Source organism: Entelurus aequoreus, linkage group LG04, assembly GCF_033978785.1.
Source record: "Entelurus aequoreus isolate RoL-2023_Sb linkage group LG04, RoL_Eaeq_v1.1, whole genome shotgun sequence".
NCBI lineage: Eukaryota > Metazoa > Chordata > Actinopteri > Syngnathiformes > Syngnathidae > Entelurus > Entelurus aequoreus.
Genome location: NC_084734.1, coordinates 58,297,114 through 58,323,589, shown reverse-complemented (window position 1 = coordinate 58,323,589; position 26,476 = coordinate 58,297,114). Strand labels below are relative to the sequence as shown.

The window sequence follows — 26,476 nt, the reverse complement described above, 5'->3', positions numbered from 1 at the left end:
TACACATACACACAGATACACATGCATACACATACACATATATATACATACATACATACATACATACATACACACACACACATACACATACATATACACAGTTTGTCAGCCCCGACAACCACCACGCGCGCACGCTGCCACCAGTCACAACATCAGCCACCCCCCTGCACCAGACCCAGCAGCCACGGGCGCCCACACCACAAACAAACGGCAGCAGAAACAGCAGCCACAACATCCCCAGACAGCCAGCACCACCCAATCAAATCAAAGCGATAAAAAAAAAACAGCGACCGGCAACCACACGCCAACAGATCACAGAGACCAGCCAGCGCCAGCCCGCCAGCAAGCCCAAACGCCAACACGCAAACAAGGGACACCAACACCCCCCCCCCCCCAACAAAAGACCGCACAACCCCAACCCAAACCCGCACAAACACACCACCGCCCAAACAACCGAGACACAGTATCCAGACCAGACACGGGCGCCGCGCCGCCACCTCATCAAGTCGCCAACAGAGACCCCACAGCGCAAGGTCGGGCCACACGGGCACGGACCCCACCCAACAGGAAGCGAGACCCGCGCGACGCCACACACAAATAAATAATAAGATTAAACAAAAATAATAATAATAAAAAAATAATAATAATAATAATAAAATGAAATACAAATTAAATTAAATTAAAAATAACAAATACAAATAATTAAATAACGAGCTAAACTGTTTTCAGATGTGTGAACATGATTGCACAAGGGTTTTCTAATCATCAATTAGCCTTCTGAGCCAATGAGCAAACACATTGTACCATTAGAATACTGGAGTGATATTTGCTGGAAATGTGCCTCTATACACATATGTAGATATTGCACCAAAAACCAGACATTTGCAGCTAGAATAATCATTTACCACATTAGCAATGTATAGAGTGTATTTCTTTAAAGTTAAGACTAGTTTAAAGTTATCTTTATTAAAAATAAGGACATTTCAATGTGACCCCAAACTTTTGAACGGTAGTATATATATATATATATATATATATATATATATATATATATATATATATATATATATATATATATATATATATATATATATATATATATATATATATATATGTATCTATTATTTCCATACTTTTCGGTACTTTTCAATAATTTTCTAAATAAAGGGGACCACAAAAATTGCATTATTGGCTTTATTTGAACAAAAAATCTTAGGGTACATTAAACATATGTTTCTTATTTTAAGTTTGTCCTTAAGCAAAATGGTAAACATACATGACAACTAGTCTTTTATTAGTAAGTAAGCAAAAAAAGGCTCCTAATTTAGTCTGCTGACATATGCAGTAACATATTGTGTCATTTTTCATTCTATTATTTTGTCAAAATTATTAAGGACAGGTGGTAGAAAATTATTTATTAATCTACTTGTTCATTTACTGTTAATGTCTGCTTACTTTCTCTTTTAGCATGTTCTATCTACACTTCTGTTAAAATGTAATAATCACTTATTCTTCTGTTGTTTGGATGCTTTAAATTAATTTTAGATGATACATCACATTTGGGTATCAATCCAATACCTAGTCGTTACAGGATCATACATTGGTCATATTCCAAAGTCCTCATGTCCAGGGACATATTTACTGAGTTTATAAACATAATATACATTCGAAAAAAATGAATGAAGATGTTGTGATGCCAAAAAATATCGACGTAATCATAGTAGTATCGACTAGATTCGTTCCTGCACTTGGTATCATTACAGTGGATGTCAGGTGTAGATCCACCAATGGCGTTTGTTTACATTTTGATGCCGGTAAGCTACGGTGTGTAGTGAAGCATGTTTAGCTATTCCTCGTCCTGCAGGGATTATACTTGCAAAAAACGTACTTTATTTGTCGCCATGGAGGCGAGAATTAGTGATTTAGAAGTAACTAAAGTAGCTGTGGCTCGACTTTAGCCGCTAGCTAGGTAGCTGTGTCTTAAAGCTTCCGGTGGGCGTTTCAGTGTTATAACTTAGGCTGACCATACGTCCTCTTTTCCCCGGACATGTCCTCTTTTGCGGGTGTGTCCGGGCGGGGTTTTTTAAATGCCTCAAATGTCCGTCATTTTCAGTTAGGATTGTGTGTATTTTCAATGTACGTCTTGGGCAGGGATCGACAACCCCTAACAGCTTAATTAAGGGCGTGCCGTGATGGCACTGCATATATTATCCTCTATTACTTGCACAAACAGCATGCCAGCCCGGCCTCATGTTGCATGAAGCTTTAACTTGCACACGTGGGAGACAGCAAGGCATACTTACTCAACAGCCACACAGCTTACACTGACGGTGGTCGTATATAACAACTTTAACACTGTTACGTTACAAATATGCGCCACACTGTGAACCCACACCAAAAAAGAATGACAAATACATTTCTGGAGAACCTCCGCACCGTAACATAACATAAACACAACACAACAAATACCCATAATCCCATGCAGCCCTAACTCTCTAACCTCAACCGACGCACGGAGGGAGGGAGGGAGGGGGGGGGGTGATGTGTGGGGGGGAGGGGTTGTTTGGTGCTAGCGGGCATGCCCCCCCCTCCCTCACATTCGCAGAGACACAGAGCGATACCGAGACAGACATATCCGAAAAGTAATGCAACTTCACGATATTGCCGAAAAAAGTATTTGATGTTATGGTCCTGGCCGTGACACATGGGAAGCAGAATGCACCTGTGTGCAAAGCAGGAACGTGCACATCTGTGGCAAATAAAGATCTACAAGCCCATATCGACACTACAAAGCACAAAACAGCGGTGCAGGGCGAGAGCTCGTTTATGACAACCTTTTTCCAAAACACAACATAGAATGTGAGATATAACAGCATTATGCATACATTTGTCATTTGTTTTCAAAACGCTTACAAAAAAGTGGTACCCCAAAAATGTACTGTGGGACCCCATTTGTATGATTTGATGGGGTCCCTGGGCCCCCATTTTGAAAATTCCTAGCGCCAACACTACTGTCGACATAGGAGAAAAAATGCTTTATTTAAATAAATATATTACTTATGAAGCAAACTCGAGTATCATTGGCAAATTTTTACCTAGTCCCGGCCTTGGCGTGCTGCCCGCCTTGGCACGCATATATGTGTCCTCTTTTTGGGATTTCAGAATATGGTCAGCCTATATAACTTAACCTTTATCGTTAGTTTTTAAACCAGAATGCGTTCGTTCACCCTTGTCTGTCTACACACTGTGTCTGCTCGTAAACCAACAATGTCATGACGTGACTCCGGCGGGGGGACCGGTACTTTTCAGAGGCGGTATAGTACCGCATATGATTCATTAGTACCGCGGTACTATACTAATACCGGTATACCGTACAACCTTAATATACACACATGTATATACTGTATATGTTCAAGGTTCAAGGTTTATTCGTCACATGCAGAGTACACCACAGTGAAATGCTTTTGTCTATCCTCTTCAGATATTGCGTACAGTGGGATCCAAACACTAGTTGCTGAATCTAATACACTAAATACAAAAAATACAAAAATTTGAATAGCTCTGATGTACATTAATTACAAGACAATAAGTTGCACAATAAATCCTAGTAGTTATGGTAGAAGTATCAGTACAAGTAAAAGTACAGTAGTCACATACAGTACCAGTGCAATGTCAAATAGTATAACAGTATATACAGTATAACAGTATATACAGTATAGGAAGTAATACATATTAAGGTGTCTACAGTTCTTTGGCAGTTGACTAGTGACAGTAGTATGAACAAAGGTAATGGAACAGTATGACTTCTTTATACTCTTGTTTTTACAGTCATTGAATAAAGAGTATTTTAGTCCGGTAATTACTGTGGTAAGTAAAGTGATTCTTGTGAGTGCGGTTTTGTGCAATTGTGATAAATGTTATTCAGCAGTGCAGTTGAGCAGTCTGATGGCTAGGGGATAGAAGCTCCTCCTGCGTCTCTCCGTGTTGGCCATGAGACTCCGGTAGCGCTTGCCTGACTGCAGCAGTGAGAAGAGCCAGTTGCTTGGGTGGCTAGAGTCCCTCACTGTCCTCTTGGCCTTGGATCTACATCGCCTGGTGTAGATGTTGCAGATGGTTGGGAGCACACCTCCGATGCTACGCTCGGCTGATCTGGCCACTCTCTGCAGTCTGTTGCAGTCGTGTGCGGTGATATTCCCAAACCAGGAGGTGATGTTTCCAGTCATGACATGTAACATATATATACATATATATATATATATATATATATATATATATATATATATATATATATATATATATATATATATATATATATATATATATATATATATATATATATATGTATGCTGCAATAATTCATGAAAGAAACTGCTGTTTTAAATAACTTCACTGGATGTCTCAATAGCAATTCTGTTAAACAAGCACACAGTTTATAGTGGGTCCAAGCAAGTATGCCAAGCAAGAGGCACACAGTGGCTGCGGCTCCTCCCCTTCGCCATAAATCAAATGTAAAACCAGCTGTATTACGTCCTCTGCTTCGAACACATCATGCTTTGGCACCCTCATTGCCCAAAAATGTCTATGTCAAAAATAAGAAAAGTGTGTAACTCAACCCTCCTAACCCTTGTGTAATGTTCATATTGTTGTTACTCAGCCACCGTTTGTGGGTCTGATGGACCCGTTGCATTTTGTGGCTTTTAATGCCTCACAATCAAACACTTTTATTTTAAAATACCGAACAGATGTTTACCTTATCCCAATAAACATCTGTTCAGTATTTTAACATAACAGTTTTTGATTGTGAGGCATTAAAAGCCACAAAATGCAACGGGTCCATCAGACCCACAAACGGTGGCTGAGTAACAACAATATGAACGTTGCATGGAAAATTTCTCTGCCAGTTTCTGCATCCTACAGGGATTCTTCTTTTGTGTTTCTGCACCTGCGGTTCCCACACAAGGTTGCAACATTGTTTGTCAACACTGTCTGCTCTCATTTTCTCGCACATTTGACCCTCTGAAGTTATGTGTACCTACACTCTGTCCTCCTTCTGTCTAGGCCTGCTGAGTGTGTGTGCGCGTGCGTGTGTGTGTGTGTGTGTGTGTGTGTGTGTGTGTGTGTGTGTGTGTGTGTGTGTGTGTGTGTGTGTGTGTGTGTGTGTGTGTGTGGGTGGGTGCGTGTGATACACAGAACATCAATTTCCGCACTTCTATTAGCTCCGGGTCCAGTGGACCCGGACATCTTATATGTAATAGAAATGTGTAGGGGGGGGGGGGGTGTATGGTGTGTGTTCATTAAATATGTATTCTGATATATTTTCTTCACAGAAAATGAGCCAAAGTAAGTGAGTCTCAGTTTGAAAAATCAATTAAAAATTGTATAATTTTTTTTTTTAAATAAAAAATGAAAACGGGTCCCACAGACCCGAACACCACACAGGGGTTAAATCGGGTCGGTGTGCATTGCAGCTATCCGTTTTCTGTGTGTAATAGAACATTTTTTGAACATAAAACTTTCCCCGTTTTTTGGTTTGATAATAAAACACAAAACACGGAAACCGGATTGTTATCTATTATCCATTTCCCTGTGTTTGAACATTGAAAATGGGAATTTAAACAATGAGTGGAAAACTATTTTCTCTATTCCCCCGTTGTTTAGACATATGGGTCGATTGCATATGTGCAGTGTCTCTTTTGAGGATCATTATTCTTTTCATGGTGAGGTCAAGTACAGTCGTACTTTGTGGACGCCATCTGCTGCACACACCTTGTGAGTTTGCATTCTAGTTTTATTTGCTTTGTAGTCTGTCCATGTTCTGGCTCTGCCATTAGTATTGTGTGCACTGGCTCTTTAAGAGAATCAGGAAGTGAGTGTCCTGGCCATGCTGCGCAGAGATGATGATGTAATGTGATTCAGATCACGGAGACGGCATGTTGTTCTGTTCTGTAGCTGTGTTAGAGTTCATAAAGGCATTCCCTGTGAGTATTGCAGTAAAAAATGATGTTTAGATGGAATATATGTTAGAAAGTAGTACATTTAAGTAGTTCATTTAATGTTTAAGGAACTATTTATAAGTCTTATTTTGAATGCATTATTTTGGCTCATATCAATGTAATGAGACAGTATATGATTTATGTTAAGCTTTAATTAATAATTGCTGCATTATTAATGTATACTGATGCACCTATACTGTATCTGTTTGTTATAGTTTCACAACAGCCATATAAAAACGGGTCCAACTCATCCTGACGTCTGCGACTTCTTGTGTGGGGGTGTTTAACTAACTGGAAAGTGAAAAGGTTTCATGAAGCCAGTACAGTGAAAAGGGAATGCCTTTCGATGAACTGCTGAACCCCAGGCTGCACTGTCATACGCTGTTTTCAGACCAGCACGACAGACGTTGTTAAGTCAGCGTAAAGGCATAGTGAGTACATCAACACGAACAATGGAGAACGCTGAATCTACGGTTTCCCGGGCAAGCAGATCGTCCGGAAGCAGATCGTCTGCCGCAAGTCTAACGTTAGCAGCTGCCACAGCACGTGCAAAAGCAGAAGCTGCCCAGGCCAGAGCTGCATTTGCAAAGAAAGAAATAGAAATTAAACTAGAAAAAGCTAGATTGGAAGCAACACTCCATGGATTGGAAGCAACACTCCATGCACTGGAGAAGGAAGGTGAAGCACAAGCTGCCGCCGCCGAAGCAGCAGTGATGGAGGACGCTGCTGCAAGATTGGAAACGACATCCAAAGCGCCCATGAGCGGACAGCTGAATACATAAGAAAACACAGTGAGCCCAGCATTGAGCCCAGTGATAAAGAGCCACGTGAAATAAACACAAAGGACATTAAACTAGATGAAGGGATGAACAAAGTAAAAGTTAAGGAATCAGATAGGCAACAGGAATCTGTACCCACAGTTTCAAAAGACTATCAAGACCCCCAGAAAACAGTGCCCATAATATTCCTATGTATACAACGCCGTCTACTGTCCGCAACCAGTATTACTCACCTGCCCAATATCATTCTAATGACACTAATGAACTTGCTAAATATCTAGTAAGGAGCCAGTTGTTAACGTCTGAGCTCACAAAGTTTGATGACAAACCAGAAAATTATTTAGCTTGGAAATCATCATTCATTAACGCTACCGAGAGTCTTGATCTTAAAGCTGGGGAAGAAATTGACCTCCTGATTAAATCACTAGGCCCAGAGTCAGTTAAACATGCACGTCGTATCAGAGCAGTGAATATAAATAAATCACCAGCTGCATTACAACTCATCTGGGACAGGCTAGAAGAGACCTATGGTTCGCCAGAGGCCATAGAGGGCGCTCTTTTTGCAAAACTTGACCAGTTCCCCAAAATAGGGCCAAAAGATCACCTAAAACTAAGAGAGCTAAGCGATTTACTGTTGGAAATCAATTCAGCAATGCAAGAAGGATATTTACATGGACTGTCCTATCTTGATACGGCAAGAGGCATCGCTCCAATCGTGGAAAAATTGCCGTATGGACTACAAGACAGATGGATGATGGAAGGCTCACGCTACAAACAGGAATATAAAGTAATTTTTCCTCCTTTTACCTTCTTTCTGCAGTTTATTCAGACACAAGCAAAGGCACGCAACGACCCAAGCTTCCATATCCAGCCATCAGTCATCAGCGGAGTAAAAAAGGACAGATTTGGAGAAAATTACAGTAACAACCGCAGAACAGTTTCAGTGCATAAAACAAGCGTAACAGCCACACCCACTAATGAACCAGACAAATGGTGTCCTGTATATAACAAACCTCATGCACTACAACATTGTAGAGGTTTTAAGGAAAAACCTCTACAAGAAAGGAAGAGACTGTTAAAGCAACATAATATATGTTACAAGTGCTGTGCATCTACCAGACATGTGGCTCGTAACTGTGAAGCAGCAGTTAAATGTTCTGAATGTGACTCTGACAAGCACCCTTATGCCTTGCATCCAGACTCACCTTCCCTTCCTCTCAGGTCTTCCTTACCTCCAGCATATCACGGCGGGGAGCAAGAAGATGGGCAGGAGGAAACAGTCGTTGCAAGTTGCACTGAGGTATGTGGGGAGGGCTTTTTAGGAAAGTCATGTTCTAAAATATGCCTGGTCAGTGTTTACCCAGCTAATGACCGCAGCAAGAACAAAAGAATGTACGCCATGTTGGACGACCAGAGTAACTTGTCATTGGCACGCTCTGAGTTTTTCGATATGTTCAAAGTTAACAGCCTTGCAGCGCCATACACTCTGCAGACCTGTTCTGGTGTAGGTCTCACAGCTGGTCGCAGAGCCTCTGGTTACGTCATAGAGTCCATAGATGGCGCCACTGCAATACAGCTACCAATGTTGATCGAGTGTAACATGATACCAAACAAAAGAGAGGAAATTCTCACTCCAGCCGCTGCACAAGGTCATCCTCATCTCGAACGTATTGCACACAAAATACCACCTCTAGATGACAGTGCTGAGATTTTTCTATTACTCGGAAGAGACATTCTAAGAGTCCATAAAGTGCGCAGTCAAATCAATGGAACACACAATGCACCATATGCACAGAGGCTGGATCTAGGCTGGGTGATAGTGGGAGAAGTTTGCTTGGGCAGCACTCATAAGCCTTCAGAGGTCACCAGTTTAAAGACTCACGTTCTGGCAAATGGGAGGCCCACTCATTTTCCTCCTTGTGAAAATCACTTCACTATCAAATCAGAGACTAATCTTCCAGATCGACAGCTAACTCTCAGTAGCACAAAAATGAAAGAAAATGCAAGCAACGTAAGCTTTGGAAGAGATGTTTTCTGTCAGACTAAAAATGACAACAAGCTTGCACCTTCGATGGAGGATCTGTTATTCCTCAAAATTATGGACAATGAGTTCACACAAAATGAGTCAAAGAGCTGGGTGGCCCCACTACCTTTTCGTGAGCCAAGGAAAATACTACCAAACAACCGCCAGTATGCAGTTAGTCGCCTCAAGTCACTGCAACGCACACTCATAAAAAACCCAGAAATGCAGTCCCACCTCACAGACTTTATGCAAAAGATGATGGACAATGGACATGCTGAGCTTGCACCCCCAGTACAGAAAAACAAAGAGTATTGGTATTTGCCCTTTTTCGGAGTCTACCATGCACAGAAAAAATCGCAGATAAGAGTGGTATTTGACTCCAGCGCACAGTTTGAAGGTATGTCACTTAATGATGCCTTACTCTCAGGGCCTAACCTAAACAACAGTCTATTGGGTGTACTAGTGAGGTTTAGGAAGCATAAAGTTGCAATAACCGCAGACATTCAGCGGATGTTTTACTGCTTTCTAGTAAGAGAGGACTGTAGAGATGTTTTAAGATTTGTGTGGCACAAAGACAACAACCCCAAAAATGACATAGTGGACTACAGAATGTGCGTCCATGTTTTTGGCAATAGCCCCTCCCCTGCAGTAGCAACCTATGGGCTAAGAAGAGCTGCACAACAAGGTGAGGAAAAATACGGGGCAGATGTGCGTCAGTTTGTTGAAAGAGACTTTTATGGGGATGATACCTTGAAGTCTGTTCCCACTGAGCAAGGCGCCATCAATCTTGTCAAAAGAACCCAAGAAATGCTAGCAGCCTCAAATCTCCGGCTCCTCAAAATAGCCTCCAACAAAGTTGAGGTGATGGATGCTTTTCCAGTGGAGGACCGTGCCAAAGATCTCCAGGATTTGGACCTGTTCAAGGACGACCTTCCTGATCAGCGAAGCCTTGGCATAAAATGGAACATAATGTCAGACTATTTCACCTTTCACATCCCCCATACAGACAAACCCTACACACGCAGAGGGGTCCTTTCAACAGTAAACAGTGTATTTGACCCGCTAGGGTTTCTATCTCCAGTCATCATCCAAGGACGACTCCTTTTGAGAGAACTTTCGCTGCACACTACAGAGTGGGATTCAGCCCTGCCCAAGGACATGAGAGGGAAATGGATAGAATGGCAGCAGTCCCTACAATGCCTCAGTAACCTCCAAATGTCGCGCACATACTCCAACATCCCACTTTCTCAAGGTAAATGTGTAGAACTGTGCATCTTTTCGGATGCATCTATGAAAGCAATATGTGCAGTTGCTTATATTAAAGTTACCGCTGCTGATGGCACAACAGAAGTTGGCTTTGTTCTGGGTAAGGCACGGCTCACCCCCCAGCCGGAGCTTACAGTCCCCAGGCTTGAACTCTGTGCAGCAGTTATGGCTGTGGAAATGGCAGAAGTGATAAGCGATGAGATTGACCATCAAATAGACAAAATTGGCTTCTACACAGATAGCAAGGTGATCCTGGGCTATATCAACAACCAGTCAAGGCGCTTCTATGTCTATGTAAACAACCGTGTTAGACACATCAGAGAGTCAACAACACCTGAGCAATGGCACTTCGTCGCAACGGATCAAAATCCTGCTGATCACGGCTCACGCGCTGTCCCAGCTTCAGAGTTGCAGAAAACGTCATGGTTCACAGGGCCGGCCTTCCTACAGTGCTCTTCAGACATCCAGCCAGAGCAACATCTGTATGAGCTACTGGAGCCAGACAGTGATGCAGAGGTGCGCCCAGAGGTAAGAACCCTCTGCACAAACACTACAAAAACCGTGTTAGACACAAAACGCTGGGAACGCTTTTCCTCATGGAAATCACTGAAAAGAACTGTAGCAAACCTGATTCACGTAGCACAATGCTTCTCCTTTTCCAAAACAAACAAAGACTGTACTGGTTGGCATATCTGTAAAACAGCCATTACATGTGAACTGTTAGAGCAAGCTGAGAACATCATGATGAAAAATGTTCAGCAAGAAACGTATGCAGATGAGATCAAATGCATTTCAGCAAAACAAAATCTTTCCAAACACAGCCCGCTCATAAAGCTTAACCCCATCATTGGAAATGACAGCCTATTAAGAGTCGGTGGTCGCATTATTCGCTCAGGCTTAGAAGCAAAATAAATGAATCCTATTATATTACCAGGCACCAACTACATAACCACCCTCCTTGTGCGACATCACCATGAAAAGGTTAACCACCAAGGGAGACACTTTACCGAAGGGGCGGTCAGAGAAAGTGGCCTGTGGATTGTAGGTGCAAAAAGGTGCATTGGCAAAGTTATAAACAAGTGTGTTACATGCAAGAAACTGAGAGGAAAGTTTGAGGAGCAAAAAATGAGTGACCTGCCAGTAGACCGACTTCAGCTAGAGCCCCCCTTTTCTTATGTCGGCTTGGACATTTTTGGCCCATGGGAAGTATTCACAAGGCGTACAAGAGGAGGACAGGCTAACAGCAAACGGTGGGCAGTACTCTTTACCTGCTTGTGCACAAGGGCTGTTCACATTGAAGTTGTGGAGGAGATGAGCTCATCAAGTTTTATCAATGCACTGAGGCGCTTTTTTGCGCTGAGAGGTCCTGCTAAACAGCTACGCTCCGACTGTGGCACTAATTATATTGGTGCTCACAAAGAGATCACAACGTCAGTGCCAGACGAGAACAAAGTGCAACAATATTTACAGGAACACAAGTGCACATGGGTATTCAACCCACCCAATTCATCCCATATGGGGGGAGTATGGGAACGTATGATCGGCCTGGCGAGGCGCATTCTGGACAACATGTTGCTGCAAGCTGGTCGTGCCCAACTTACCCATGAAATACTGACTACATTTCTTGCAGAAGTCACGGCCATAATGAATGCCCGCCCGCTAATACCAGTCTCATCAGACCCAGAGCATCCTTTCATTCTAAGCCCTGCTATGCTGCTCACACAAAAAACGCATGCTGTTCCTCCAATCTGTGACAACATCGACCAGAAGGAGATGCTGAAGAGCCACTGGAAGCGTGTTCAGTTCCTCGCAGACAACTTCTGGACCAGGTGGCAAAAGGAGTATCTCAGCAGTCTCCAATCTCGTCAGAAATGGCACCACAAAAGGACTGACATTAAAGAAGGGGATGTAGTACTCCTTAAGGACGAACAAACAAGAATAAATGAGTGGCCAATGGGCGTCATTGCAAAGACAGTTCCCAGTGTCGATGGAACCGTGAGAAAGGTTGAGGTTAGAGTCGCTAAACAAGGGACTGTTAAGACTTATTTTAGACCCATATCAGAATTGGGTTTTCTGTTATCCGGTGATGTTTAAGTTTGTTTATTTGTGGTATCCATAGGATGCCAGACGGGGAGTGTTCTGGCTCTGCCATTAGTATTGTGTGCACTGGCTCTTTAAGAGAATCAGGAAGTGAGTGTCCTGGCCATGCTGCGCAGAGATGATGATGTAATGTGATTCAGATCACGGAGACGGCATGGTGTTCTGTTCTGTAGCTGTGTTAGAGTTCATAAAGGCATTCCCTGTGAGTATTGCAGTAAAAAATGATGTTTAGATGGAATATATGTTAGAAAGTAGTACATTTAAGTAGTTCATTTAATGTTTAAGGAACTATTTATAAGTCTTATTTTGAATGCATTATTTTGGCTCATATCAATGTAATGAGACAGTATATGATTTATGTTAAGCTTTAATTAATAATTGCTGCATTATTAATGTATACTGATGCACCTATACTTAGGGATGATACTCGAAACCGGTTTTCCCGGTTGTTCGATAAGAAAATAACCGAGTCCTCGGACTCGAATCCCTTTTTGAGAACCGGTACCCGTTATCGAGACCACTATAGTAAAGAAAAGAGTTGGTTCTTTATTCGAATCCCTCGGAACGAATCCCGTCCCGACCAGAAATGCTCCGTGTGACATCACAATAAATCAGTCACGTAGAACAGTCATTAGGCGCAGATAGGGAAAGCAGGAAAACAATGGATGGGAAAAAGCGCTCCAAGGTGTAATAAAGTTCAAAACAAAAGGTATAATCCAATGAATAACTTTACTGAGAGATTTGAGTAGGGTACAAACTCATGAAGAACACTTTTACGACCCACCGGAAACATAGCAACCAGGCTAGCAACGCACCTCCTTTACGGCAGCTGGCGCAACGTTCTTAAAGCAACCGCAGCACATACATATATATACAACACATCTCCCTTTTTTAACTTTTGTTATTCACACTGTATATGTGTTGTCTGTCTAATTATAAATAATGCAGACGAGGCGTGTTGGTTGAGTTCTTGACGTTTACTTTCACGGGTGACGACATGCAACAACACTTTTTGGGGCTACCGAGCATGCTCGTCACTCCCGTTGCATGATGGGTAGTGTAGTTGTTATATTCCCTAGCTCGTAACATCTTTCTTTTAGAAATAATGTTAACTCAATAAAGTGTATTTCTTTTTTTAGCTTTAACTTTTCATTTTTTAGCATTGTAACCACATTTGCAAACAACATTTCTCTTCATAGAATTTTCTTTCTTTCTTTAAAGTGCATAAACAGTTATGTCAAAAAGTTATGTCAAAAAGTTACGTCAATAATGAATAAAGCAAAACATGTTCTAGACCAAAAATCCCTTCATATTCTCTACTGCTCACTAGTGTTACCATATCTGAGCTACTGTGTAGAAATATGGGGAAATAATTACAAAAGTACACTTCATTCATTAACGGTGTTACAAAAAAGATCAGTTAGAATAATACATAATGTTGGATATAGAGAACATACAAACCCTTTATTTATTGAATCAAAAATACTGAAATTCCACGACATAGTGAATTTGCAAACAGCTAAAATTATGCACAAAGCAAACTATAACCTGCTACCCAAGAATATACAACAATTCTTCTCAAAAAAAGAGGAGAAATATAATCTTAGAGAAAAACATAATTTAAAACATTTGTTTGCACGTACAACACTTAAGACCTTCAGTATATCAGTATGTGGAATTAAATTATGGAATGGATTAAGCAAAGCAATCAAACAATGTACTAATATGATACACTTCAAGAAACTCTTCAAACTTAAAGTGTTTACAAAGTACAAAGAAGAAGAACCATGACAAACATTCTCAATGTATTTCATCCATCCATTCATTCATTCTTAAAGTAATCTTACTTATCTCATCATATGAAATATGACTTACTTCACCAATTATTATTATTAAATTCTTACTATTATTTATTTATTTATTTTTATTGTGATTACTTATGGAGTTTATTGTGAAAAAATTGTGAACAGGAAGTGAACAAAAAGTTTTGCAACTGTTATGTAAAGAAAGGGGGTAGGATTAAATAAGCTCTGCTTCTTCCTACTCCCTTTCGAACATGTTGAAAAGAAACTGGAAATTGTGATGTATCATGTTGTATGCTTGCATGTTCGAAATAAACTCAAAACTCAAACTCAAACTCAAACTCAAATAGCAGCAGAATTGCACTTTTTGGAGAGCTGTATTATTTCCAGTTTTGTGCCCAAGGGACTGATTTGATTTAACACTATATTATTATTTATACACCTATAGTGATCACAGAGACAGGTTGTTTTTGTGTTACTGTATATATTTGTTTTTCTGAAAAATCCCACTTAATATACTTTGGGTAACAACAGTCAATGGTTATTTATTTTATTTTATTTTTTTAGGGGGGTAACAGTCAATATTTATTTATTTATTAGATTAAATTGTTTTCTTATATAATAAAAGTGAGCTTTTGTTAAACCAAATATTGTGTGTCTATCTGGACTCGATAAGAGAATCGATAAGGAATTGGTTCGATAAGAGGATTCGATAATAGACTCGAACTCGATAATTTCTTATCAAACATCATCCCTACCTATACTGTATCTGTTTGTTATAGTTTCACACCTGCCATATAAAAACGGGTCCAACTCATCCTGACGTCTGCGACTTCTTGTGTGGGGGTGTTTAACTAACTGGAAAGTGAAAAGGTTTCATGAAGCCAGTACAGTCCAGTTTAGTTTTTGTTTGACCCTGTCATGATGCGGAGTCGAACCCACGTTTCCTCTGCAGCTGGAGCTGCAGGCACCTCTAGTCTGGTGGCTTAGTGACATTACCGTTACGGAGCGGATAAAAGCGCCAAATTTTTTATGGGCCTTCTTTATGACCTACTGAAGGATTTTAGAAGGGTACTCAAACTTAAATATTGAAAATACCTTTATAGTGCACATAAGTTATTTTGATCAATAACTGCAAAAAACGCCTATACTAAAAAAGGACTAATTCTTGTCATGTGTCCTCCTGCTGCTAGTTTTTACATCATACTTGCACAGGGTGTCTACAGGTAGTGTCTTCACATCCCAGAACAGCCAGAATGCCAATATTTGATTCCATTATGAACCATTTGGCTTTCAAATAAGGCCTCATTATGGACGGAAATAGCAAAAAGTATCATTTTCAGATGATGATTCAAGACCCAGCACATGAAGTATTATCCATAAAACCTTTAATGCAATTATAATGTTAGAACTCTGATTGAGGCCAAAAATAAATTAAAGGGGCAAGTCAGCTGGTGCACATGACCAGCATGGGGGCTGAGGACCAATGGCCTGGATGACTCTTCTTACTACACTATGAAGTAATCTGCACGTGAAACAGGCAAGAAAACAATTGTTGTCACAATTTAAACAAATTGACATGCATCATAATGTGGAAACTTGGTGTATTGGTGTGCATAACTGTACCTGGTGTCTATTTGCAGCAGTTGCATTTGCAAAGTGGAGAACAGTCAATATTAGCATTGCTGCATTTACAGCTGGAACAGTCACCTTTACATGAGCATTTTATCAGCTCTCTGCAGGCAATGGAGACCTCGGGAATGGTTATCCAAACTGGAACCCATGACCCTGTTTCGTCCTTGGTCCATCCAAAGTCCTTTGGAGAAGGAATCACTTGCTGTGTGTCTGTGCTGGTTGCCCAGATTCCTGCCTGAAACACAGCCCGTTTTACATGCTGGAGTAGGGCATCCTGCGTGGGAGGTAATCTCTCCATCGGCCGACTGTCTTGACAGAAGAGTTCCTTCCTTGTTTGACTGATGGAGTTCAAAGGACTGGATCTGTTGTACAGGATCACAGTCAGCCTCTCAAGTGTCTGGAAATGCTCAGAGTCAACTTTTAGTTCCTGGAATGGATGCTTTGCCAGATACATAAATGTTTCTGTAGCAGCATCATAGGCTTGCCAGGCCCTCCAAGCTGACTTCTTGCCTTTTCCGTTAAATGCAGATGTTGTGTCACAACCTGAATATGCGTGGAACATAAGCAGACCTTGTGATTTGGGTTCCCCCAGGCTTTTGCAGATGTGGTTTATGTGGTAATATCTGAACCTTTTTCCCATGCCAAAAGCCACCCAGATGTCAGTCAATGGTTGAAGCACCACCAAATCATAAAATAAACCAGCAAGGATCACGATGACATCAGTGTCCACAGTTCGCACAAGAACTGTCTTTGCTCCCTCCTTCAATGCGCATTGTAGATGGACCACTATCCTTGTGTCTGCCTCCTCATGGTTGCAACAGTCCATCATGCTAGTGGAACCAAAAGCTTGTCCTGACACCGCTTGCCCCGATGTGACATACACAGCTTTGGTTGGTGGCCAGCTGAACTCTTGGATCTTGGATGTCAAGAAATCAAACAACTCCTTCTTGTTGATTGGGTCGCGAAGAAAGTCCATCCAGTTGCCTGGCAACTTTGTCGGGCCTGACACTTTCCTGCGAACACCACGTCCTCTTTTTTCTCGGGTGGACTCCTTCAAGCTGTCAGGGATGTACGTGTCCCATACAACATCCAATCGTTTTGCATCCTGCAGCTGCTTCTGCAGGTAGGGGATGAAAACCTCATTTGCATAAGCATCAAACGTGCTCACTCTAATAGTGGGCAGGCAGTGGACAATTACTGCCCCATCTAGGACTTTGAAGTCATAGGTTGAGGGTGGCTCTGATTGTGCTGGCTGCTCAAGACATTGTAGCAGGTCTGATTTGGTGCCTGTCAGATGAAGTTTTCCAAAGTCTGAGAGAGATGGAGGGAAGGACTGCACCTCATGTGTAAATAATTCATCCAAATTACTCTCACGGCTCTGCATAGCTACATATAGCTGGCCAAAGAGTGCCACGTTGTTCTGAAGCACTTTAATCTTTTTCCCATCTTTAGACATCGTCTTGCGTCTAGGTTGCCTGAAGACTGCCAAGGAATTCCTTTTAATCGGATCATGGATAGATTGTGTGCGTTCATCAAGCACCTTCTTGACAAACTCCTGATATTGTCTCTTCCCTGTGTCCTCCAGGATGAGCATGGTATTTGCGACTAATTTATCTGCGCAGTTGCGACTATCAAGAGTCACAAGTTCCTCGAAGACATCCAGGAAAGGGTTTCCCATACGCCTTATGGTATCTGACAGACTGTTGACCTGTCTCTGGAATGTCTTCTGTGTGCCAAGACCCTGCTCATGGTGCTGGAAGCTCTCTTTGTCATCTTGGAGATATTCCTCTTCAAATTCCTTTATCAATCTTGCCATTTCTGGGCCTGTGAGCATCCATCTTCTGAAGGCAGTTGGATTTTCTGTGAGGCCAACCGCACCACCTGAACCTTTCACATTCTTGTTCTCTTGTTCATGAGCTTGGTCCAGTGGGATTGCAGAAAACCTGTTAGATGTCTTTGAAAGAACCCAGTGAGAATTCTTCTCAAACTCGTCCTTGATAGAGTCGGGCAAAGACTTCATGTCCCTGATATGGACAGGCAACCATCTTGAATAGTTCACATGGTCCAAGGCAAAGAATAGAGGGGCCAGTTCTTCAAGCACTTCTACATACAGTAGGAAATTCTGCTCTCTGTGTGCCCTTATGAAGATGAGAATGAGCGTTTCATATCTCATGATCAGATCCCAGAACATGAACGTCGGACTCTTCTTCAGCATGTTGTTTCTCCAAGCCATGAAGGACTCTTCATCTTTGGGGCCTGCACTAACCCTGAAAGCCTCCTGTTGTAGATTGTGCAGTGTCAAGACAGTGACCTGGTGTGCATGCCTGGTTCGTGTTAGGTGTGCTGCTTTCAGAAACGACTCAGCCATGCCACTTGATGCCACTTCTGCTTCAATCAGTGCTGTCGTCCAACCAGAGCCCTCTAGGAGATCGCCAAGTGTATTCCAAGTGTATGTTGGTCCATTCTCCCTCATGTCGATCATAAATCCTGTATCTGTTAAATTGGCTCTCCCACCCTCGGTCAAGCGACATCCAGTTGTCCATGTGTCTCAGATTAAACCGGTAGCGGAGAGCGCTCTGTCCCCTCCTGTCCCTGCCCTCCCACCCTCTAGGTTCTTGTCTAACGGAGATCAGGTTTGGACGGTTAAGGAAATCCTCAGGGTCCGTCGACAAGGTAGGGGGCTCGTTTATCTGGTCGACTGGGAGGGATATGGACCTGAAGACAGATCTTGGGTGCCAGCCTCCTACCTTGCCGATCCCTCACTTCTAGAGGATTTCTACCGTGCCAATCCTGATGCTCCCCGGCGCTCGTCGGGGGCATCGCATAAGGGGGGGGGGGGGGGGGGGGGGGGTACTGTCATGACGCGGAGTCGAACCCACGTTTCCTCTGCAGCTGGAGCTGCCGGCACCTCTGCTAACCCCTCTGCTGGCAGCATGCTCAGACATGCCTCTGCTCGTGCTGAGCACAACACGCCCACACAGCAACAAGCCTGCAAGCAATCAATGATCAACGTACCTGGACTTGACGAGGGGGAGCGGGATAAAGACCAGCGGACCCGAGGAACCTTTGCCAGAACGTCGCTAACCTTCCAGTAAGCATCACGTCTGGCATTCCTTTTTCCCAGTGATTTCCTCGTCCTTGTGGTTGCTCTATCTCTCCATGTTTTCCTCCTGGTTCATGCCCTTTTTGTATTTCCACAGTGACTCCCCTGTCCTCCGTGATCGTGCCTTGTCACTCGATACCCATCCGGATTCCTGACTGCTCTCCCCGATCCACGACCTCCCTGCTCGGGAACCAGACCACGCTGCCCTGCTCTTGCCCACGACCTATTGCCTGTCCATGAACTGCCTCTTCGCCTTGCCCCTTTGGATAACGACGAAAGATACAACCAACATTTGCTGACAACAACTCATGGTAACATTTACATTATTAATATTACACATAGTCAACACTCATTCACTTTGAGTAGCATACACACGCCACGTATTCATCAAAGGTTTAAAATAAACCTTGAAAACCGCAGTCCTGCCCTGGTTGTCGCCTCCTTCCCTTCTCTGATACATAACAGTACGTTTTGGCCAACAACATGTCGGAACCAGGCAACAACGGCAAGCCCCAGGCCCAGATAGCCATATCTTCTGACCTAGCTATCCTTAGCTCCGTTGTTAGCGAACATCAGGTTCGGTTTACTGCCCTTGAGGATCATCTAGAGAGAGCCTTCACCAGACTATATTCCAGGCTGTACAACATGTGCCCCGGGGCCAGTCCTGGACCGGTGGTACCTCCTCGTGCTTCTCCAGTCCTTGGACCCGAAAACAGCATTTTTGCACGTGAGCCCAGAATTGCCAGCCCTAAACCCTTTGAAGGGGACTTTGAACTTTGTAGAGGGTTTTTGGTTCAATGTGACCTCATTTTCCGTCACCAGCCCTCCCGTTATTCCTCCGACGGCGCCAGAATAGCATTTATTTTTTCCTTACTTTCCGGTCCGGCTCTCAAGTGGGCTACAGCTGCAGTCGACAGGACCGTTGGGCTTAACTCCGACTATTCTGCCTTCCGTGCTGAATTTTGGGCTGATTTTGATCACCCCAAGGATGGGGGGGACGCGGCCGGACGTCTGCACTCCATCTCGCAGGGATCCCGCTCCGTGGCAGCCTACACCTTAGAGTTCCGGACTTTGGCGGCAGACAGCGGTTGGGGTGACCGGGCGCTCCAAAGCGCATTCCGTCGCGGTCTTTCTGAGGAAATCAAGGACGGTCTACTGAGGGACTGACCCACGTCCTGCAGAGATCTCATCAAACTGGCCCTCCAATTTGACCTAAGATTTTGTGAGCGAGCAGCAGAGCGAGACCAGAGAGATGCCTCTTGGAGCCAAACTCTGCCTACCTTCAAGGCAGAAGTGGAACCAGACCGCTCACCTAGTACATCTATGGCAGTCCTGGTGAGCCATACTTTATTCCCCCGTAATGAAGAAAACCCCGACATACTGCTACCCGCTATTCTGGCCTGGGACAAGAGGAGCATTTAAGTACAGGCATTTGTGGACTCTGGAGCTGACGAAAGTCTTTTGGACTACACATTCGCCCAGCAGATGGGCATTCCCCTGATCTCCCTGGACAAAACGCTGTCCGCACAGGCCCTGGATGGACGGCCATTGGGCCCCATCAAGTACCGCACAGAGCCCCTTTCCATGACCATTTCTGGTAACCACAAGGAGACCATCAGCCTATGGGTGCTGGAAGCTCCAGTAGCCCCACTTGTGCTTGGAAGATCTTGGCTTCGTCACCACAATCCCCATATTTCCTGGACTTCCGGCAGAATCCTAGCCTGGAGCACACCCTGCATGGCCAATTGTCTGGGGTCAGCGTCTCCTCCGGTCCACCACTCCACTACCCCGACTCCCCAGGCCGATCTATCCATGGTTCCTGCTTGCTACCATGACCTAGCCGAGGTCTTCAGCAAGGTACGTGCTCTGGGACTACCCCCTCATAGACCCTACGACTGTGCCATTGAACTACTTCCTAACGCTACCCTGCCGTCTAGCCGCCTTTACAATTTGTCTCTTCCAGAGAAGGAAGCAATGAGGAAGTACATTACAGAGGGCCTTACCCCGTCCAAGTCTCCACTGGCGGCGGGATTCTTTTTCGTGGCCAAGAAGGACGGGTCCCTTCGACCCTGCATTGATTACCGTCATCTTAACAACATTACCATCAAAAACAAGTACCCCCTTCCGCTACTCAACTCTTCCTTTGAGTCCTTGGCACCTGCAACCATCTTCACCAAACTGGATCTTCGTAACGCCTATCACCTGGTACGAATCAGAGAGGGAGACGAGTGGAAAACGGCCTTCAACACCCATATGGGGCATTACGAGTACCGGGTAATGCCTTTTGGACTTACTAACGCACCTGCAGTTTTTCAAACACTTGTTAACGACATCCTCCGGGACATGCTGGATCAATTCGTGGTTGTGTACCTTGACGATATTTTGATTTTCTCCCGTAACCTCTCTGATCACCAGCAACATGTTCGACGTGTCCTGCAACGTCTTTTGGAGAATTGCCTATTTGTTAAGGCAGAAAAATGCTGCTTCCACTCCTCTTCAGTGGAGTTCCTGGGATTTGTATTCCAAAGGGGTCACATAAGACCCGACCCGAAGAAGGTGGAGGCCGTGGTGAAGTGGCCGCAACCAACCACGAGGACGGAACTTCGGAGGTTCCTCGGCTTTGCCGGCTTCTACCGACGATTCATCCAGGACTTCAGTAGGGTTGCGGCACCGCTCCATTCTCTCACGTCAACTAACGTGCCTTTTGTATGGACTCTTTTGGCTAGGAAGGCCTTCGAGGAATTAAAGGAGCGTTTTGTTTCGGCCCCCATTCTGGTCCACCCTGACTTGGACACTGCCTTCTTGGTGGAGGTGGACGCCTCGGACTCAGGGATTGGGGCTATTCTCTCTCAAAGATCCAAGAATGACAAATTAATTCATCCTGTTGCCTTCTTTTCTAGACGCCTGACTCAGGCCGAACAAAACTACGATGCTGGGAATAGAGAATTATTGGCGGTCCACGAGGCCCTGGTGGAATGGAGACACTGGCTGGAAGGGGCTAGACACCAGTTCCAGATCCTGACTGACCACAGCAACCTTCTGCACATCCGAGCTGCCAAAAGAATCAACAATCGCCAGGCAAGGTGGCAGCAGTATTTTTCCCGCTTCAATTACGTGCTCTCTTTCAGGCCAGGATCCAAGAACACTAAGGCTGACGCTCTATCCCGTTTATTCGTAAGAGAGCCCACTTGTCCATCAGTAGCGGAACCCATCCTTCCTCCCACTCGCATTGTGGGAATGGTAACCTGGAAGGTGGAGGACCTGGTAAAATCTGCGCTGCGCTCCAATCCAGGACCAGGAAGTGGACCACCCAACAAACTATTTGTCCATCGGGAGCTACGGCCCAGAGTCTTGGATTGGGGGCACTCCAGCCTGTTCTCTTGCCATCCAGGTTTTCAACGAACTCTATCACTGCTGCGAAGACGTTTTTGGTGGCCATCCATGGCCAAGGACACTCATGAGTTCATCGCTGCTTGTTCTACTTGTGCCCGTAGCAAGACGTCACACAGGCCTCCCGCTGGTCTCCTTCACCCTCTCTCCATTCCTGCCCGTCCTTGGTCACACATTGCCCTGGATTTCGTCACAGGATTTCCAGCCTCTAGAGGTAACACCACCATCTTAACTATTGTTGACCGTTTTTCCAAGGCAGCCCACTTCATTCCGCTGCGCAAGTTACCTTCTGCCTCAGAGACTTCTGATCTCCTCACTCTACATGTCGTCAAGCAACATGGTATCCCGGTGGATATCGTCTCTGACCGTGGCCCTCAGTTTACGTCACAAATCTGGAGAGCCTTCTGCAAGGGAATCGGGGCCTCGGTCAGCCTCACATCGGGATACCATCCCCAAAGCAACGGGGAGGTTGAGAGGGCGAATCAAAGCTTGGAGACCATGCTCTGCTGTGTCGCCAGTCATCAACCCACATCCTGGAGCAAGTTTCTGCCTTGGGTGGAGTTTTCCTATAACTCCTTGAAGAGCTCCGCTACCGGTATGTCTCCATTTGAGTGCTCATTGGGTTATCAACCCCCCTTGTTTCCCCAGCAGGAACTGGAAATCGCTGTGCCCTCAACAAGGGCTCATATTAGATGGTGTCAGAGGGTGTGGAGAGCCGCTCGTGCAGCTTTGGAAAGGGCATCCGAGAAGATGTGTCGTAACGCAAACCGTCATCGCATTCCAGCCCCATCCTATAAACCTGGACAACAAGTGATGCTTCTCACTAAGGACCTCAGTCTCCAGGTACCATCAAGGAAATTGGCTCCACGTTATGTTGGTCCATTCTCCCTCATGTCGATCATAAATCCTGTATCTGTTAAATTGGCTCTCCCACCCTCGGTCAAGCGACATCCAGTTGTCCATGTGTCTCAGATTAAACCGGTAGCGGAGAGCGCTCTGTCCCCTCCTGTCCCTGCCCTCCCACCCTCTAGGTTCTTGTCTAACGGAGATCAGGTTTGGACGGTTAAGGAAATCCTCAGGGTCCGTCGACAAGGTAGGGGGCTCGTTTATCTGGTCGACTGGGAGGGATATGGACCTGAAGACAGATCTTGGGTGCCAGCCTCCTACCTTGCCGATCCCTCACTTCTAGAGGATTTCTACCGTGCCAATCCTGATGCTCCCCGGCACTCGTCGGGGGCATCGCATAAGGGGGGGGGGGGGGGGGGTACTGTCATGACGCGGAGTCGAACCCACGTTTCCTCTGCAGCTGGAGCTGCCGGCACCTCTGCTAACCCCTCTGCTGGCAGCATGCTCAGACACGCCTCTGCTCGTGGTGAGCACAACACGCCCACACAGCAACAAGCCTGCAAGCAATCAATCATCAACGCACCTGGACTTGACGAGGGGGAGCGGCATAAAGACCAGCGGACCCGAGGAACCTTTGCCAGAACGTCGCTAACCTTCCAGTAAGCATCACGTCTGGCATTCCTTTTTCCCAGTGATTTCCTCGTCCTTGTGGTTGCTCTATCTCTCCGTGTTTTCCTCCTGGTTCATGCCCTTTTTGTATTTCCACAGTGACTCACCTGTCCTCCATGATCGTGCCTTGTCACTCGATACCCATCCGGATTCCTGACTGCTCTCCCCGATCCACGACCTCCCTGCTCGGAACCAGACCACGCTGCCCTGCTCTTGCCCACGACCTCTTGCCTGTCCATGAACTGCCTCTTTGCCTTGCCCCTTTGGATAACGACGAAAGATACAACCAACATTTGCTGACAACAACTCATGGTAACATTTACATTATTAATATTACACATAGTCAACACTCATTCACTTTGAGTAGCATACACACGCCACGTATTCATCAAAGGTTTAAAATAAACCTTGAAAACCGCAGTCCTGCCCTGGTTGTCGCCTCCTTCCCTTCTCTGATACATAACAGACCCTATGCTTTCAAAACACTTCCCTGTTGCTCTCGCGTTTTGTTTGTTTAGTCATTAAATTATTTTCACCTGAAATCACAAACACCTTCGCCGTCTTACACGACAGACTATACTGACCACATGATTTTGCGGAGGATTACACCGACGAGGAATTTGAGAAGATTTTCTGGGCGGATTTGGAGGCAAATGCTCTATGTTTTTCAACCACTTGCGGGACAATAGTGTGCCGTTGGAGATTATGTAATTTCACCTAATCTGGTTAATATTTTTTGAAAACCAGTAGTTATAATCCGCAAATGTGCCGTTGTTGAGTATATGTGCTGTCTAGAGCTCGGCAGAGTAACCATGTAATACTCTTCCATATCAGTAGGTGACAGCAGGTAGCTAATTGCTTTGTAGATGTTTGTCGTGATCACAATATGCAGACGACAGTGGGAGGCAGTGTGCAGGTAAAAAGGTATCTAAGAAAAGGCATTGAAGCTTAGAGAAGGCTATGCAGAACGAAACTAAAGCTGAACTGGCTGCAAAGTAAACAAAAACAGAATGCTGGACAGCAAAGACTTACAGCGTGTGGAGCAGAGACGGCGTCCACAAAGTACATCCGTACATGACATGACAATCAACAATGTCCCCACAAAAAAATATAGCAACAACTTAAATATTCTTGATTGCTAAAACAAAGCAGCCGCAGGGAATAGCGCTCAAAGGAAGACATGAAACTGCAACAGGAAAATACCAACAAAACAGGAAAAGCCACCAAAATAGGAGCGCAAGACAAGAACTACAACTATACGCACTGGAAAACACTAAAAAACTCCAAATAAGTCACGGCGTGATGTGACAGGTCGTGACAGTACACCTACTTTGAGACAAGAGCTATATTGATGCATGGTTGGTTATGGTTTAAAGTCATATCCAACAATTGCGACAACAACTTTTTATTGTCTACTGAGTTTAATTTTTTAATGATTTCTGCTGGTGGTCTGCCTCCAGATTTTTTATATGAAAAAATGTGTCTTGGTTCAAATAAGGTTGAAAAACATTGTTCTACTATACCCCCCGGTACTAGAGACATTGATGTGGGGGCCAGATGGCAGTCTGGTCCCTATAGACTCTTGTAGTCCAAGTGCCGTCGCCATGCGTAGCCTTTCTTTAAGACTATGGGTGAATATGGCAACCCAAAAGGCAACTTGGCAGAACTTTTCATGTCCTGGGCTGCAAGCCAGTGCAGTCCAGGCATAACAGATTGGAATCAGACAGGATTCACAGTAGTTCTGATAACTTCCACATTTTCAAATGTACATTGTGGAGGTGAAAAAAGTCTGCCTTTCGGTCCAATACCCCATGAAAGTGGTTGTTTTTTGGCATCTTATTTGTCCAGTTTCCATACTTGTTTTTTAACACTTTACAAGAAATACATTGACGGCAAACTCCGTGGCCTGCTCGCTTTCTGAGACTCTTATTCTGTTAGAGCATGCAGAATGGAGCAGTACATTTATTGTGAAGACAGGAACTGTGCGGTCGGTCTTTAGGCTTTTGACGGCAGGTACTTGCGAGAGTCTGTTGAAATAAAAAGTGTTTCTCGCCTTCCTGTTAGCCGTTTCTTAATACTCAGCTCACAGCAGCCAGCATCATCTAACAAGATCTTCGGGTGCCGTCAATGTCAACAAAGTGAAGATTGATTATCTCAAATTTTTCGAACAATTTTTTTAATGCCTGGCAGGCGATCAACTGACACACCCTCTGCAATCAACCGGTAGCCTGTGATCGACGTAATAGGCAATCAATAATAGAGAGAATCAAGCGTCTTTTCGTTTCGTTCTCACCATTTCTGGGTCTAAATAGGCTGTCAAAGTGTACCAACTTGTCAGAATATATCCTCATCCTTCTACTATCCAGGTGATTTATGACCCGGATATATTGTGACGTGCAAGGATACGAGGAAGCAGCTGGTCAGTCGATCATGTTAACATTGACACACAAGCTTGTGATCACGGTGTCACTACAAATAGTTTGTCTGCGTTAGCACTTCTAATAACAATATCACTATTTGGTTATTATTAAAATCACAAAGTGTAAATGGAGTATTATTGGCGCTTTTTTATTAGGTTTTTTTTTATTGGCTTCACTGTTCGTAGACTTTTATTTACGTTATTTAAGAGTTAGAATGCATAAAAAATAAATACACTTTGTTGTCATGTCTTTCATGATGATTGTGAATGATAGGCAAAATTTCCCCCAAAAAAGTGCAGTTCCCCTAAGTCAGTGTTTTTCAACCACTGTGCCGCGGCCGTCAGATATTGTCTGGTGTGCCGAGGGAAATTATGCAACTTCACCTAATTGGTCCAAAAAATATTATTTGCAAATCAATAATTATAATCTGCAAATAATGTGCTGTCGTGT

The 26,476-nt window shown here is 44.2% G+C and overlaps 1 protein-coding gene across 3 annotated transcripts; it reads left to right on the top strand.

Moving 5' to 3' along the window:
* Positions 1–6,862: 6,862 nt before the first annotated feature.
* LOC133648859 (uncharacterized) lies at positions 6,863–23,992 on the top strand. 3 transcript variants are annotated; one of them, XR_009825941.1, is made up of 3 exons: positions 6,863–10,589; positions 18,491–18,689; positions 18,799–19,510. XR_009825941.1 is itself a non-coding variant. In XM_062045340.1 (3 exons), the coding sequence occupies exons 1-2, from the start codon at positions 6,963–6,965 to the stop codon at positions 23,587–23,589; spliced, it is 3,819 nt and encodes a 1,272-aa protein (XP_061901324.1). In that variant the 5' UTR covers positions 6,863–6,962; the 3' UTR covers positions 23,590–23,596; positions 23,706–23,992. The 3 variants fall into 3 exon arrangements, 2 of the variants coding, with proteins under 2 accessions (XP_061901324.1, XP_061901325.1); XM_062045340.1 differs by lacking the exons at positions 18,491–18,689; positions 18,799–19,510 and adding exons at positions 23,398–23,596; positions 23,706–23,992; XM_062045341.1 differs by having other exon boundaries at positions 18,491–19,510.
* The last annotated feature ends 2,484 nt before the right edge of the window (positions 23,993–26,476 follow it).

Bases quoted from the DNA above. Each gene is read 5' to 3' on its own strand.
- LOC133648859 (XM_062045340.1), top strand. From the start codon at position 6,963: ATGTATACAACGCCGTCTACTGTCCGCAACCAGTATTACTCACCTGCC. The intron at 10,590-23,397 runs GTAAGAACCCTC...TTTCCTCTGCAG, and splicing joins ATGCAGAGGTGCGCCCAGAG to CTGGAGCTGCCGGCACCTCT.